This window comes from Musca autumnalis, unplaced genomic scaffold, assembly GCF_047663935.1.
Source record: "Musca autumnalis isolate F117 unplaced genomic scaffold, ASM4766393v1 scaffold_1, whole genome shotgun sequence".
NCBI lineage: Eukaryota > Metazoa > Arthropoda > Insecta > Diptera > Muscidae > Musca > Musca autumnalis.
Window position 1 is genome coordinate 144327263 of NW_027411644.1, and position 16078 is coordinate 144343340.

The 16078-nt window shown below is 34.2% G+C and overlaps 1 protein-coding gene across 5 annotated transcripts in view; it reads right to left on the reverse strand.

The window, feature by feature from the left end:
- LOC141387265 (uncharacterized) overlaps positions 1-16078 on the reverse strand; it is a 178977-nt gene that overhangs the window by 83295 nt on the left and 79604 nt on the right. Inside the window, exons 4-6 of one of the 5 annotated variants that reach the window (XM_073956713.1) lie at positions 14585-14604; positions 11877-14523; positions 11649-11756 (exon numbers count right to left, since the gene is read on the reverse strand). In XM_073956713.1, coding sequence (XP_073812814.1) covers positions 11649-11756; positions 11877-14523; positions 14585-14604 — 2775 coding nt within the window. Of the gene's footprint in view, positions 1-11648; positions 14524-14574; positions 14605-16078 lie in introns of all 5 variants that reach the window. The other 4 variants (XM_073956701.1, XM_073956690.1, XM_073956734.1 and 1 more) reach the window with 4 other exon arrangements.

The window sequence follows — 16078 nt, forward strand, 5'->3', positions numbered from 1 at the left end:
CGCTGATAAGGTGCATGCATCAGCTAGTTAGTTCCATCTGGCATCCTGTGTCCCGTCCATAAGAAAGGAGACAAGACTTTATGCTCCAACTATAAGGACATAAGTCTTCTCCATATCGCCTACAAGATAGTGTCAGGGATATTGTGCGAACGACTAAAGCCCATGGCCAACGAAATAATTGGACCATACCAATGCGGCTTTAGACCACTGCCGACCAAGAAGAGGGCACACAAAATTCTAAATATTGGCATCTTTTGACAGTGTGCTAGTAAGGTTGAAGTCACGCATGCTGCAAAACAAAAACAAATCAAAACATTTGCTCTCTTTTGTGTGCTCTTTCATTGCGTTCGGATCGTGTGTGTGTAAATTGCCGAAAAACTTCGTAACTTCAACAATACCAAAGAACGGCATTGCTATAGACCTGGCAAGTCCACCATCGACCAGATATTTATCCTGCGGCAAATCCTGGAGAGAACTCAAGAGATGCAGATCGACACCTATCACCTTTTTGTCGATTATAAAGCAGCCTTCGACAGTCCGCTACGTTCAAAGGTATTCCAAGCCATGTCTGAATTTGGTATTCCCGCAAAGCTCACTCGGCTTTGTAAAATGACTCTAACTGACACAAGATCTTCAGTTAAAATAGGAAAGAACCTCTCCGAAGAGTTTTGTACCAAAAGAGGTTTCAGGCAAGGAGACAGCCTTTCGTGTGATCTTTACAAAACATGAAAGGCAAACGTCAAAAGATGTGGCACAATCTACACCAATAGCCACATGTTACTTGCTTATGCTGATGATATAGACATCATGGGACGATCAGTAAAATAAGTAACCGATATATTTATGAAGGTCGAAGGAGAATGTGCTAAAGTGGGTCTGGCGGTAAACGGCGAGAAGACCAAGCTGATGGTGTTGACGCGCAATGTGTCCGTTGAGCTCGGACCAACTGCTGAAGGTGGTTCCTATAATTATAAGATAGTAAAAGACTTCGTATACCTCAGCACCGCCGTAAACACAACAAACGACATCAGTTGTGAAATAAAATGAAGAATTGTATTGGCCAACAGATGCTACTTTGGCTTAAGTAAGCACTTTAAAAACAAAGCCACAACTCGTCAAACAAAAATAACGCTTTAAAAACAAACAAAAATAACGCTTTGGCTAAAAAGAATAGATGCCGCAAACAAGTGGATGAAGAGATGACAAGGAGCGGTATTCCAGAAAGCGAAGCACTAAACAGAGAAAATTGGAGATCTTTTCTTAGTTCTGTCTATTGAACAAATGTTCTGTAATGGGCCAGCTAAGTAAGTAAGTAAGTCAGAACATAAGAAGCCACCGCAAGGATATTCAAGTACATAAAAGTCAAAATGTGTGTTCGAATATCAATTTTTCCTCGACTGTGAACGGCATCAACCTTTAAATGATGGAACTAGATAAAATATATTTTTGTTTCATGTAAATTATTCTTAAATATTTTCTAAACAATATATTTCCTGTTGTAAATAACGATTGTACTAATTTTTGAGGGCTGTTCGAATGTCAGTTTGCATATTTTATGTCCAATTTTGATCAAATGTGTGGCGGAATTTGGTCTAGAAAAGTTTGCTTAATTGTTTTGAAATCTGTTCAGTTTTGCAAATTGCTCTCATATATTTTCATCCGATTTGAATTTTATTTGCATATTTAGAGTGGTGAAGGGTATCGTATAATCGGCCTTGACTTATTTTGGTCCTTTCTTTACTGGTTACTAATGAAACTGTGAAACAAAATTTAAATTTTAATTTAAATTACATAAAAATCCGATCAGATTGTAAAAGTAGAGCGAGAAATATGACGATTTAAAAGTTTAAAAATAGGGAGAGGAGAGGGGTAAAATTTCACTCATATCAACATTTTTGAAATTAAGATTCCTTGAAATTTGCCTTTTAGGCGAATAGTGCCTTCGGCACCTTTACTGATAAGATTGCAGAGAAAATTTTTGTTAAAAAATATATATTTATTTATATTACACATAACAAGACAATTGTATTATAAATTCCATTTTTTCTCAAAAATCTTTTCTTATAGAAGGAATTAATTAACTTTTGCCTATCACTGACTGAAATAAGTTTATTTCATTTAAATATTAAAAAGGTGACGCGCAGCCCACTTTGAAATAATTTTTTTTAGAATTTGATGATAATAATGTAGCCCACTACGAACGTGAAGATATGAAAAAAACATGGTAAAGATATATCAGAACTTTATTTACAGACGAACGTCGAACACAGTTCCTAAACAATGCATACCAAATTGGTTTTCCAGAAAGACTAATTAATGAGGAAGAATTAAAATCAGTAATAAAATCTATGAAAGGCACTGAGCCATGTTGATATACCTCAAACTAGTAGAAGGAAACAATAAGCAAGTATTATTGGGGTTGTTTAACAAAATTTTTATTACAGGCGAATATCCGCACGATTGGCTCCAATCAACATTTATACCTCTACCCATGAAAAATAAGTTAATAACTATAAGTTTAATGCGACATGCCCTAAAATATTTCTAAAAATAATGAGAAAGCATTTGATACGTTAAAACATGGCACACTGTTGAATACCTAGACTACTATTGGGCTAGATGAATGGGATATAAGATGCATCAAAAATTTATACTGGAATCAGGTATTAAATATTAAAGTGGATGATGAATTACCTCGCAATGTTAAAATTGGAAAGGGTGTAAGGCAAGGAAGTGTTTTGTCTCCCCTTATATTCAAAACAAATGTTCGTGCTTCCAAAATCGCCGATCTTCTACTTTACTTCTATAGTTTTGGGTGACAGGTTTTGTTATATCAACTTCAACTTGGTCTTTACTTTATTGAAGTTTTGGATTTCCCGTCAAATTGTTTGTAGGCTGGTGCAACTTGTGGTTAATGCGACGCCGGTATTCACCGTTAACGCGTATTGGTCCATAAATCTTCCGAAGAATTTTTCTCTCAAAGTACCCAGGCTTCGGATCCATACATAAGTACGGTTAGTATCAGTGTCTGGTAGAGTGTGATTTTTGTTTCACGAGTGGTGGTTTTGCTTTTAAACTGCTCAGAACGGTACAATTTTTCAACATCAATTCTCTTTCGATTTTTGTTGAAACAGAAATAAGTGCATATTTTTGGTTTAAATTGTTAATTATTTAATAAGGGGAATCGTTTTTTAAGGGATACTGAAGTGCAAAAATTAATGAAACGTACAAAGAAACTTCCGAAAATCGCTTTTTCCTTATTTCTCTTAACTCTTTTTCAATTCTTGCAAAGGAGCCTGTTACGGCAGAGGTTCTCTCCTATTTTAATTGGTGATCTAGTGTCATCCTGCATAATCGTATAAGTTTTGCAGGGATGCCAAGCTTAGCATGGCTTGGGACACCTTTGATCTAATTGGGCTGTGGTCTCCCGTGAGCGTAACTTTACTCTCGGTCACAACCTTGTAAACTCTAACTGGTGGCGACCGAGAGTAAATTTACGCTCACGGGAGACCCATTCCCTTACTCCGAAATATACACATTTATAAATGGTGGTGGTTTTTCTCTTATTGAAATGTACCCTGCAAACATTTTCAATCGCGTAAAGATAATTCGCGATTCTCCAGGTAGATCAATTTGATCGCGGAAGAGCTCGCCTGAAACTCTTCTGAGAATCCCCAACACAAAGTACTTGTGTCCGGATGGATATTCTCGAGGAAGAAACCCAGAATACTCATATGGAAGATCTTCAGGAAAATCAAAATATAAAGAAAAATTAATCAAAGAATAGATCGAATGAAATTTATTTTTCATTTTCTTTTTTTTATTTGTTGTCGTTGAGTTTCCACTTTTGTTTTCTTTTCTGCTTTGTTATGGTTTTTAATTAATCCTTTATACTGTGGTAATTAGTTATACTACGTACTGTACTATCATAGAGTACAACTCAGTACTCTTTCCTCATTCACTTTGTTGTCTTTTTAATTAAACATAGCAAAACCTGGACATGTGTTTTTCAATACCCACAATATTATACGTGCCATTTATATCAAAGTTCTGTAGGAAGTGTTTATGAGAATTTTATACAACCAAATAAAAAATGTGAGTAACAATCATCTGTTAGCCTTCCGGAAGAGTATTCTGTTATTCTTTAGGACAATGATTTGACAAATCTAAGAAAAACATGTAAACAATCGTCTGCTCGGGCTTCAGAAGAGTATTATATTATTCGCTAGGACGATCGATGAGAAAAAAATGTAAACAATCATCAAATGATCGCCGTTGGGAATAATAGAAGATTCATATTTTCAAACAATCTTCCAAAAATTCAAAAAATATGGGCAGGGTATAGAAATACCAAACACAAGAGCAACAACAGACGCGCGGATATGTACAAAATTCCAAATAAAAGAAACATCGTCGAACGCTTCTCGTTTGTTATAAAATAAAACACATTCTCCTCAAAATTGAAATTATCAACAGGAAATCGGCATCTGAAATCAAATGATTATATAATGTATTAATCCATATTTCAAATATATGCATGTATATGAAAATGTTATTACCTATTTTAAATGCGATTTCTTCCGTGTCCAATAAAATATTTCCATTCACCTTTTTGATTCAGTTATAGAATTTCCAATTACAAAATTTATTTGTATTTATTATGTATTTACTTAAAGCACCATTTTTTAGGAAAACACAGCCACTGTCGTATGCACTCACATTACCGTCTTTATTCACCGACTGCCTTAGGGAAACTGCTATGTTTGTTAACTGTTACAGAAAAAATTACTGCTAGTTGAATAAATCGCAACAACAAAGAACGGGACACACGCGTTTGGCTGTATATCGCATACACACCATCAAAGCAAAAACAAATTTGTTCACCCTCCCGTCGTCGCTTCTACGTCTTCTATTGCACCATACACACAGCTCTTTATCATGAAATTAGCGAGAGCCCCGTTGTTACGCTCTTTGACAAAAATCCTCTCTCCACCCACGAAAGATATGTTATAACATAAAAAATATGTTGGTACCCAAACAAATAAAACCGAGATATGTTGCAACTAGTCCCAAACATATATTGGCTTGTATCCAAATATATTGCTAACATATATTTTTCTGCCTGTAGCGACTTTGGCTGTTGAAGGTAGCGGTTGTAGCGACTCTTATGCAACCTTAGTTGTGTTCCAGAACCTGCAAATAAGTACTATTTTGTTAGAAATGCATTTCCGTATTCCGAAAAGTTGCAAAATTTGCTGATCTCTTTGAACAAAAATGGAGCTGAAAAACGCTCTCCTCTGATATTTTCTGGTTGACGAATGACATTTTCTGTTTGACAAATTCGAGGATTCATCCCGTGAAGAGGGGTGGCTTGACTCAGATGAAGATGACCTATTGAAATTATTCATATTGAATGTATGAAATGATATTTTTGGCGTCCTTATCAGTTAGGGTTATATAGTCTGATTTAGACTCAAAGTGTTGACATTTTCTAATTTTGACACTTTCTCATTTTTCCTTTTTCCCGTACCTGTACTTTTTGGAAAATGTTGCAATTTTTGAGAGTTCACTCTTATGCATCTTTTACCACTACGGGAACGAAGCTATTAGGCCTGTTCGATAACTTCGCAAGTGAAAAGTATTTGCAAGTTCTTGCAAGTACTAGCAACTACTTCTCATTTCTCTTTTATTGAACAAGTTTGTTATCGAATATCATTTTGTAAAAGTTTGTACAAACTTTTGAGTTATCGAACAGACCTATTGTTTATTGTTATCACTTTTAAAGCAAACGAAAAAGAATAACGAACCATTCTCTTTATAAGTTTATGTGTATGGAAATTAACTGTCCAGCAAACCAATCGCACCGACATCGCAGCGAAATTTCGGACCGATCCGAAATTGTACAAATATCCCAACGAAAGTGCGAAATTTTTTCTTCCGAATTTTTTCACAGATTTCTAAACGATTTCGGAATAATGTCGTATGAAATTCGGATGTACCTTTCGAATTTTCTGAACGATTTCGCAAATAATTCCCTACGAAAATCGGATGTACCTTCCGTTAAGGTGTTTGAACGATTTCAGAATAATGACAACTATCTCTACTGCCTTTTGTATCTAACTTGTCTTTGTTATGTTTGTTCTAATGATTTTCACTGTTAATATCATTTTGTAGTTATGGTTTGTGTACGAATATGTTGAGTCTATTGGTACTATTGAATTATTATATGTTGCATTTATATTTAAAATATTTAAAAATTGTATATGCGAAATTTGTAACCAATCACTTTGATTTTTCGGCAACAAACTAAACCGTACACATAGTGATGGTATATCGACTGTTGGTGGTTGTAGTGCGAACGGAAATTTGTTTCCGACATTTGTCCAAATTCGTACCGATATCGGAAAAAACTTTGGTATGTGTTTTCGAAGGGAAATTTACTTCCGACATTCGCAGAGAATTCGGAAAATAATCTGAACGAATTTCTCTACGAAAAATCGTATAGAAATCGGAACGAAATCTGAACGATTTTGCTTCCGAAATTGTTCAACATTTGATTAAGATTACATTAAGATTAGATAAAATCTTAATTATAAGGCGATTTCATAAAAAAGCTCACGCACAAAGTCATGCAAGCTTTTTGACATAAGCTCCTGAAAATTCAATACACTTAGTCCAACGCTTTTCTAGCAATTCTATCCCTTGATTAAAATAGTTTTCCTCAAGGTCTTCAAAATAGTGGTTTACAACTGTAATTGCATCTTCATTTGAGGTAAAACGCTTGCCAGCAAGGAATATTTTTAGATTTGGGAACAAGTAAAAGTCACTGGGAGCTAAATCAGGAGAATAAGGTGGGTGGTCAAGCAACTCGAACTTTAATTGGTTGATTTTAGCCATTGTTAAAACACTTTTGTGCGCTGGTGCGTTGACTTGATGAAAAATTATTTTTTTGTGTTGTAAGCCAGGACGTTTTTCTCGAATTTGTACATTTAATTGATCCAAAAGGTTGCAATAATACTCTGAATTTATTGTTTTACCCTTTTGCAGATAGTCAATCAATAAAATACCTTTGAATCCCAAAAAACCGTTGCCATAACCTTACCAGCCGATTGAATTGTTTTTGCCTTCTTTGGGACACTTCCTCCAGCTTCAGTCCATTGTTTGGATTGTTCTTTTGTCTCTGGAGTATAGTGGTGGACGTCCATCTCATCAACAGTTATGAAACGACGCTTAAAATCCATTTTATTTCGCTTAAAACGATCCAAACAAGCTTGAGAAATGTTCATTCTTATGCGTTTTTGATCGGCTGTTAACAAATGCGGCACCCATCTTGCAGAAAGCTTTTTCATCTGTAGTTCTTCATGCAAAATTAAATGGACTCGATCATTTGAGATGCCCGTGATATTAGCAATTTCACGCACTTTTATTCGTCGATCATTTAATACCATATCATGCACTTTGGCTACAATTTCTGTTGTTGTTGCTGTGTTGGACGTCTCATCAACAGTTATGAAACGACGCTTAAAATCCATTTTACTTCGCTTAAAACGATCCAAACAAGCTTGAGAAATGTTCATTCTTATGCGTTTTTGATCGGCTGTTAACAAATGCGGCACCCATCTTGCAGAAAGCTTTTTCATCTGTAGTTCTTCATGCAAAATTAAATGGACTCGATCATTTGAGATGCCCGTGATATTAGCAATTTCACGCACTTTTATTCGTCGATCATTTAATACCATATCATGCACTTTGGCTACAATTTCTGTTGTTGTTGCTGTTTTTGGACGTCCACTACGTGGTTCATCTTCAATGCTTGTACGACCACGTTTAAATTCAGCAACCCAATTTTTAACTGCTGCACTTTCACCTAGCACATTCACCATATCATTATGAATTTCTTGTCCCGATAAACCTTTTTTATGTAAATATTTAATGACAGCACGCATTTCTAATTTTTCCATTGTAAAAAAAATTGCGGATGCGTCTATTTTGAACACCTGTTTCTATATGAAGGAGCCAGATCGAAACAAAATTTAACATGTGTTCATAACAGAGATGGAAGTTTCCAAAACACTTAACTTTTTTCTATTTATACCGCGCTTTTTGTGCTAGGCTAAGAACTTTCCGAACTGCCCTCGTATATACCCTATACAGACGGCAGCGTTAATTTGCATTAACTGCCTTAATTCAAATTAATTCGTGCATTATCCACATTCTTAGTGCACAAAATCAAAGGGAATTTAAACCGAATTTTGGTATTTCAATAAGGAAATGCAGTAAAAGAGAGCTCATATTCATGTAGGAGAGAGAGCATATTCATGCTCTGAGACACAATTTGCATTGCAAACAACAAGAAACAGTTGTTCACCAGCAAACAGCTGTTTCGTAAATGCAGAAACTGTCGTCTGTCAGGTAAAAATTAAATGCCCATCTTAATGCAAATTAACGTTGCCGTCTGTCTAGAGTAATAGTCTATAATAGGAAAATGGTTATTCATTCTTGCAACAGGAAATAATTTTTTGAGATATTTTTTTTTCATTTCATAGTATTTAAAAAAAATCATAGTTTGTGCGTGATTTTGTTTAATACTTATGTAGATTAAACATAATTTTGTCATTGTTTTTTAGAAAAATGTCAACCAGTCATAACCCTAATGTACATACATATGTGTCATTATTTTAATTTCGACCTATCTGTATTCCTTCCGTTTTTACACATTTTCGTAATGTTGTTTTGTCTTATACCCCGGTTACACTTAACCGGATTAACCCAGTGGGTTTGAATTTCAAATGTCAATTCCATAGCGCAAACGAAGTGGGTTAACCCCGCAAAAAACTCTAGTGTAACCGTAGAGATTAGTCAGTAGAGATTGATGGTGGTTTCTAACACTGTAACTGTAGCGATTTTTACCTCGGGACAGTTGGCACCCTTGTGTATGTGGCATTGCTAAGTCCGTGTTCATACGTTCAAACTGGAATGACAAATTTTCTTCTCAATTTATTTGCAGTTTAGACACGCAAATAATGTTTGTGTCAATTTTCTGATTCTTCTTCACACTCATTTTCTCGTTTGACCATGCAACCCCCTCTTATTCCTCCCTACTCCCTCGCCCATAAACTCAATTTTCTTTCCCATTAACGTTGAACGTCTAAACGTCGACTATGTTTATTTCAAAGCAAGGGAAGCATTTTTGTGGCATGGAGGGAACATCGTAAGTGTATCGTTTGGTTGTTTTATTTACATGTTGCTCCGATGAATCCTTGAATGTGTACTAAAAGTTTGCAAAAGTCGTTTCAGTTTTGTTGTTTTTATGAACCTAACAAAAGAAGACGGAAAACATGTTTTGTTCTGTTTGGTCGTTAATCGTAAATGTCATCCCATATAGCAACAAACCAATTTACACTTTTTTTGCTCAGTCAACCGTTGTTTAACAGTAAATTCTCTCTCATTTATTTTGGACGCCATTGTCATTAAAGCAAGAAAGGCAGAGTGCATTAATCTTGTTTAAGGGCCACTTTTAAATTTCAGAAAATTTATTGGGCTATTTTAAATTATAAGTAGCATAGAACAGGTGGTGACACTTTCAAGTCGATCCGAACAAAATTGACTGAGATATGAGTGTTGGATGGGAAAAATTCATTGCGATTTGTATGTAGCATAGACATTTAAAACGTCTTATTCTCGAAATGACATTTTGAAAACGGTGCCAACTCTAGCTCAAAAACTAATAAACCGGTTGTCATAAAAACTAGTCCTTCATCGATCGATTTTATTTCCGATTAATGACGAAAAACATCGGTTTTTTTAATCCAAAAATTGAAATGTTGATTTCTTGGTTCCACCATCTCTGTAATACCTAATATTTTTTAAAAAATCGGTCGATGAAGGACCTAATCTAGTTGTTCTATATAAGCATACAAATATATATGACGATCGGTTAATTAGTTTTCGAGCTCTTTTTATTAAAGCGTTTTGTGGTGTGAACTCTAAACCGCAAACGATTTAACAGTCGTGTTTCTTTACGTGCCTGAGGTTACCAGTTTTTACCACTTTTTACCCGCAAAGTGTTCCCTTACTTTCAAAAGCATACAATTTATATGATAGCAGTTCACCACTTTTACCATTTCTTGCCACTGTTACCATTTTTAAAAGTAAAGGAACAGACCAAATAAAAACAGAGATTGGTATTCGGTCAATTGCCACAAAACTACGTAAAATTTTTAAAAGAAAAAATCAGAAAGCAGGATGTGCTCTTTCAGATGAAACAAACATCTACTAAAAAACTTTCATAGTTTCTTGGAAAAAAATCATGAAAAATGACTTTAATTGGGCTTTACAGCTGGGGTCACCCCTTAACCACCAGTTTAATAGCAGTTTGTTTAGGACATTCGTTGTGTGTGAATCGAGAATGTGAAAATAAATCAGTGTTTATGTGTACAGTAATGGTGCTTATACATTTTATGATTGGAACCAAGTTTTATATTTGAATCCAAAAATCGAAAAAAGGAGAATGATAATATTTTATTGAACGAAGAAGCAATCGCATGGTAATAACATCAACATTTTTTATATATATGAAATATGATGTACCTATTTATTACATTTCATTCCAGATTTCCATTTTCCGCTGATAATTTTTTATTTGGCAGTTGAATGTGTTTTATTTCACAACTAACGAGAGGCTTTCGACCATGTTCCTGTATTTTATATTTAAAACTCTTTTGCTTTCTTCTATTTAAATTGAAGTGTGACACTAAATTATTATTTGCTTTTGTTATAAATTATTTCATATTATATGTTAGTATGAAAAATGTTTTATCGATTTAAAAAAAAAGTTCAACAAAAGTCTTAGTTAATATGAGAATTACTTCATCAAAACAATTTCTAACGAATACAAAGTATAGTATTCGCAAAAAATCAATCGGATTATTTAATTTTATATTGTTCTTAATTTTACAAATATTAAGAGTATCTTGAAGAAAGTCCATGGATTTCAAAAAATTCTGCGGAGCGATTTGTAACTTGAACTTTATCGAACTTTATTTTCGCTCAAAATATTTTAAATTGACCGGCACTTGCATGTTTTTATTAAAGCGGGCACCGACCTCAAAACATGTTTCCTGAATTTTTAGAAAATTTGTTTAAAAATATGGACACAAACTATAAAATTGGTAAACCGGGGGTTCTATTATACAAAAATACGGAACAAACATTGCCAAATTACACAAAAATGTAATGAAAAATATTACAAACACCTTCAAAACCCGCAAATCGGCATATAAATGTATGACAAAACTTTGACCTATCTTGAAAATAATTATATTTTGTCGCACCTTCCCATATAAGATAAACCCCTGCGCAGTTTTTTCATGTTTGATGTAGACACAAGATTGTTATCGCATTTTCCTTTTTTTCATTATTGAGGTCACTCAGAATTTATTCGACCATAAAAATTGTTTGGTTGAGATTTCCTGTAAAATATATAATGAAGCAGAATATGACATAAAACCTGAATATTAAAATTCTCCATTTGTCTAAATCTCTATTTGTCTCTGTGTTTTGGTATTTGTTTTGTTTTCCAGGGTTTTAAAGGACTGTCTCAATAACAAACTAATAAATGAAATAAAAATATAACAATAAATACGTACCGCTTTTTATTGCATCACGTTGAATAGTTTCTTCATTCGACTTTTCCGCTTTTTGAGAGTCATATTTTCCATCATGATCTTGCTGTGTAGACTCTGCTACGCTCAAGTCTGAAATAGTGTCTTTAGAAATTAGATTAGAGTATTTTGGATTATTAAAAACCTCAATCTCGTTATAATTTGTAATTTGTGCTGTGGATGTCGTATTAATATTTAAAGCATCGTTCATACCCAAACTACTTCTACTTGCATTGCCAACTACATATGGTGGATTTTCGATAACCTCTACGTAAGCCTCGGTCTCTTCGAAAGAAGTTTCTGAAGGAGTCATTGCTTCTATGATTTCATCACCTACATACCAAATAGGTTTTCCAGTATAAGTTGTGGCTGCAATTTCAGTTAGTGTAGATTCTTCTTTATGTTGTGCCATTTTAGTCTTCACAGATTTACGAAAAGCTCTTTGTATTATTTTAGCCGCTTCATGTTCGTTTGGCTTCACAGTAGCATGACATATATTTTCAGCCGTGGGTTGATGGATTTTATTAAATTTTTTTCGCCTGTATTGGCGGAAACATTTTTGAATTATTTGTGCAGCATAATCCTCTGTCAATATTTGTGCCCTTTCTTGCGAGTGATGGGAGTATTCCGTTAATTTGTTCGGTATCTCCCTTTCGAAAGATTTTTCTTCTGTCTGCACATTACCTTGTTCGCTATTTTCAATGAATTTTTTAGCAGCATTAATATCTTTCAAATTGTAATGAGAAATATCTGCTGACTGCTTAGATGTTTCAAATTTTCGTTTCATGTAAATTTTGAAATTTTTTTGAATGATAATCGCTGCATTGTGCTGCAATTCATCTGTCTCAGCACGTGTATTGTATTTATTTTTTCGCACTTGCTTCGTTTGAACATTTTTTTCAGTTACGTCATTTAGCATCCTATTTCTGTTTTGCTTAAATGTTCTAAATGCTTTTTGGATAATAATAGCAGCGCCATTTTGGTCCATTTCATTTATTTTAAATTCATTTAGATTGCATTCGCCATTTTCTATATTGAGTGGGTCCATGCTTCGGATAACTGTACCAGCTTCACTCAGTGACAATATTTTGTTATAACTGTTCATGACGACGTCATGTTGCTTACTCTTAATCATGCCTTGATCCATGGAAGTCAAATTATTAATACTTGACTCATGTTGTGACGTATTGGAAACAATTTTCCCAAGAACATTCTCGTGTACATCAATTTGTTCTAATTGCTTTAGAGGAGATCTTTCTCCATCAATCGTTTTTTCTTTTGCTGACATGAAATTTAATTTTTTACGAAAGTTCCTATATGCCTTTTGTATTATTGTAGCCGCAACATTAAAATCAAGACTGTTTATGTCCGTGTTATTATATACAACATTCTTTATTGAATCACCGTTTTTCCGACGTATATATTCCTTGAATGCACTTTGGATAATTGTGGCCGCTATATCAAATGATTTTGCATCGTTGTTTGATTCATCGAGTTCAAAAACTTCTTTCGTGCATGACGCCGATATCGATTTCTCTGTTATGACATTTTCGTCGTTTACATCTCTGTGTATAGTTCTGGCTGCAACATTTTCTTTATCTTGATTTAGTTTTTCATTTACTGAAGTCAAATGGTTATGTGCTTTATCATCCCCATCGGAGAGTAATTCATTTGGAGGAGTTGGTGCAGATTTTAACAGTTCTTCATATTCTGTCAAAATAGTGTTACCCTTGCAATTTGACGAGATATGACATTCTTGAATGGTACTCTCCGGGAAATCATCGATGCATTCGTTCTTTGATATGAAGGACACTGTGGTCTGCACTTTTGCGCAATCCGCATGATCAATAACTATTGATATATCTTTTTCAGTTTCTGTAATAAAGATACATTCCTCTTGTTTAGAAAATTCGGGTTCAGCCAACTCGATAATAGTATGCAAAACAGTATCTGGCATATGTTCACGTAATTCCAAATTGTCCATGTTTTGATCGAGTTGCTGAACATTATCTTCGTTTTTTAAGCGAATAATGTCATCTATTGTTTGCGATATATTTTGGTCGAATGTTTCAAGATCATTTTCAAACTGAAAAAGTTCATCAAATAATTTTGTCGGAGATTCCGCTTCCAATAGGAAATCTGTATCTTCTACGTTGTCCACGTCCCCTTTGTTGTTAAATATGTCGCCATTAATATTTTGAGGTTGATTTTTTTCATTTAAACGGGACTTTCCGTTTTCGAAAGGTATTGTAAACGCCATGGAATCCTTATACATTTTACGTTTCGGTAGTAAATTTTCCTTTGACGCCATTGTCGGAATCCCATGAAAATATCTTGGAATCCTTTCGTAAGATATGTTAGAGCGTTGTGCAGAACTTTGCTCTACATTCATAGAGGACTTGAAAGGCGGCTCTTGACAATCGTTTCTACAATCAGGTGTCATTCGAGTTTCTACTGTTTCTTCCAATGAGGAAAGTGCATTTGTTGGTAGGTCCTGGCTGTCGTTTGAAGATTTGGAGTTGACATAAATGTTATTCAAATTTGCCACAAAGTCTGAATTTTCCTGTTTGCCAGTTGAGATATCGTCCATTCGCAGATCGTTACTTGTGCTTGTTTCACAAACCAATTTTTCCACATCTTTTTGTTGCGGGAGTTTGTTATTAGATTCTTTATTGAGACTGATACCTAAGGGTACGACATTGTTCATTTGGTGTTCTTTTCGAAATGAGCGTAAATGAGTTTCTGCAAACGCTTGATCAGAAAATCTTTCTAGGAGACCATGTTTACTTCTACCAGTTATTAAATTTTGATTACCAATAAAAGCTTCAGTTGAATTGTTGCCAATGTCGGTTGTTGCTTCCTAATTAATAATAACAAATATTTTAGAAACATTTTTTGACAACATGCTTACCAAACATTACTTTTTCTTTTTCACCATCACCTAAAATATAACAGAGTTAATTTAGTTAGATTGAGTTTTGTGGCGATAGTGTAAAATATGTATAACATTTAATTTGTGCTACATAACAATTAAATTAATAATGTGTGATTTCAAAACAAACTGTACATACATATACATTTTAATTACTTTTTCGCAGTTTTTCTCAAAATGCTCTAAATACTCCAAAAGGATGCAAAAGGATCAAGTCTCTTTAGAAATTTTTTACATGAAAAATTTGGACGAGCTAAATGCTTTAACATGTTTGCTGGCTTTTGATTGTCTGGTACGCGGACTTTGACATTTGATCCAGTTTTATTGATGTTTCTGCCATTTTGCCGTTACTGTAGTGAAATTATGTAACTCATTTTTTGAGTTACCGACAAAGATCGGTAAAATTAAAGCGCAAAATTGTGAATTAAATGTATCAATAAAATTTGACAACACTGTTGTTATCAGTAGGAATTGGTATCTGTTGTTAACTTACCGAAAATTTTCGTTAATTACCAGAATTATAAGCATTTAATTTAAAAAAATAGCTGCGGAATTTCGCTGCTGTACTTTTTGAACTAATTTTTAAGATTTCTCTGTTTTTCAACCTGTATTTCAACTTGTATTAAAAAAGTACGAGAACACACATATATGAATGTATTTTTAAGTGTGAGTCTGTCACTCACTTTCGTCTAAAAAGGCGCTCATGTTTTCGCAGATTATCGTTCGACTGCCGTTAGTCGAAATCGCTTATAACGTCATCGTTTACAACGACATCGTTTTGTTGTGTATTTGAAATGAAAGTATGGATGAGTTTAATAAGTTTTATAAAATATCACTTTATTTAATAAATAACAACTATGAAATGAATATAAAGATGGAGTCGAACGTATGATTTTGTTGATACTGAAGGCGGAGGGAATCATAGCTAGTATGTAAAATGGCAGTTACTAAAATGTACGAATACTAATTAGTACTACACTGTGCAACACGAAAATTATTAACCATATTCTGACACCGCAGCGTGATAGAAGACCAAAAAATAGAAGAAACGTGTCTCGCCGTTTTCCCCTATCTCATCAACTTTCGCGGTTGTAGGCCTCCAAAGGTTTGAGGCATTGATGTAAAAAGGGGCCATTTTTCAAGACTATATCTTCGAAGCTGTTGGGAATTTTGAATTTATCTCAGAGGCAAAGTTGTAGATCTTGTCTTAAGGAACAAAAGTTGTGAACACATATAATCCATCAAACTTCATATTCATATCCGATCAAATTTGAAGCAAACAACCAACTACAAAAATGTACCTCAGATCTCAATAAACATATTTCTAGATCATATGACATCTCTATAGACGGTTCTTAAAGGTCAAAGTTACAAAGTAAATGGGATTTTTATCCTGTTTTCTCTGGTTCTGAACCACAGATACTAAACGGTTCAACATTCAAGAAAACAACCAACTACAATAATGTAGCAAAGACATCAATGA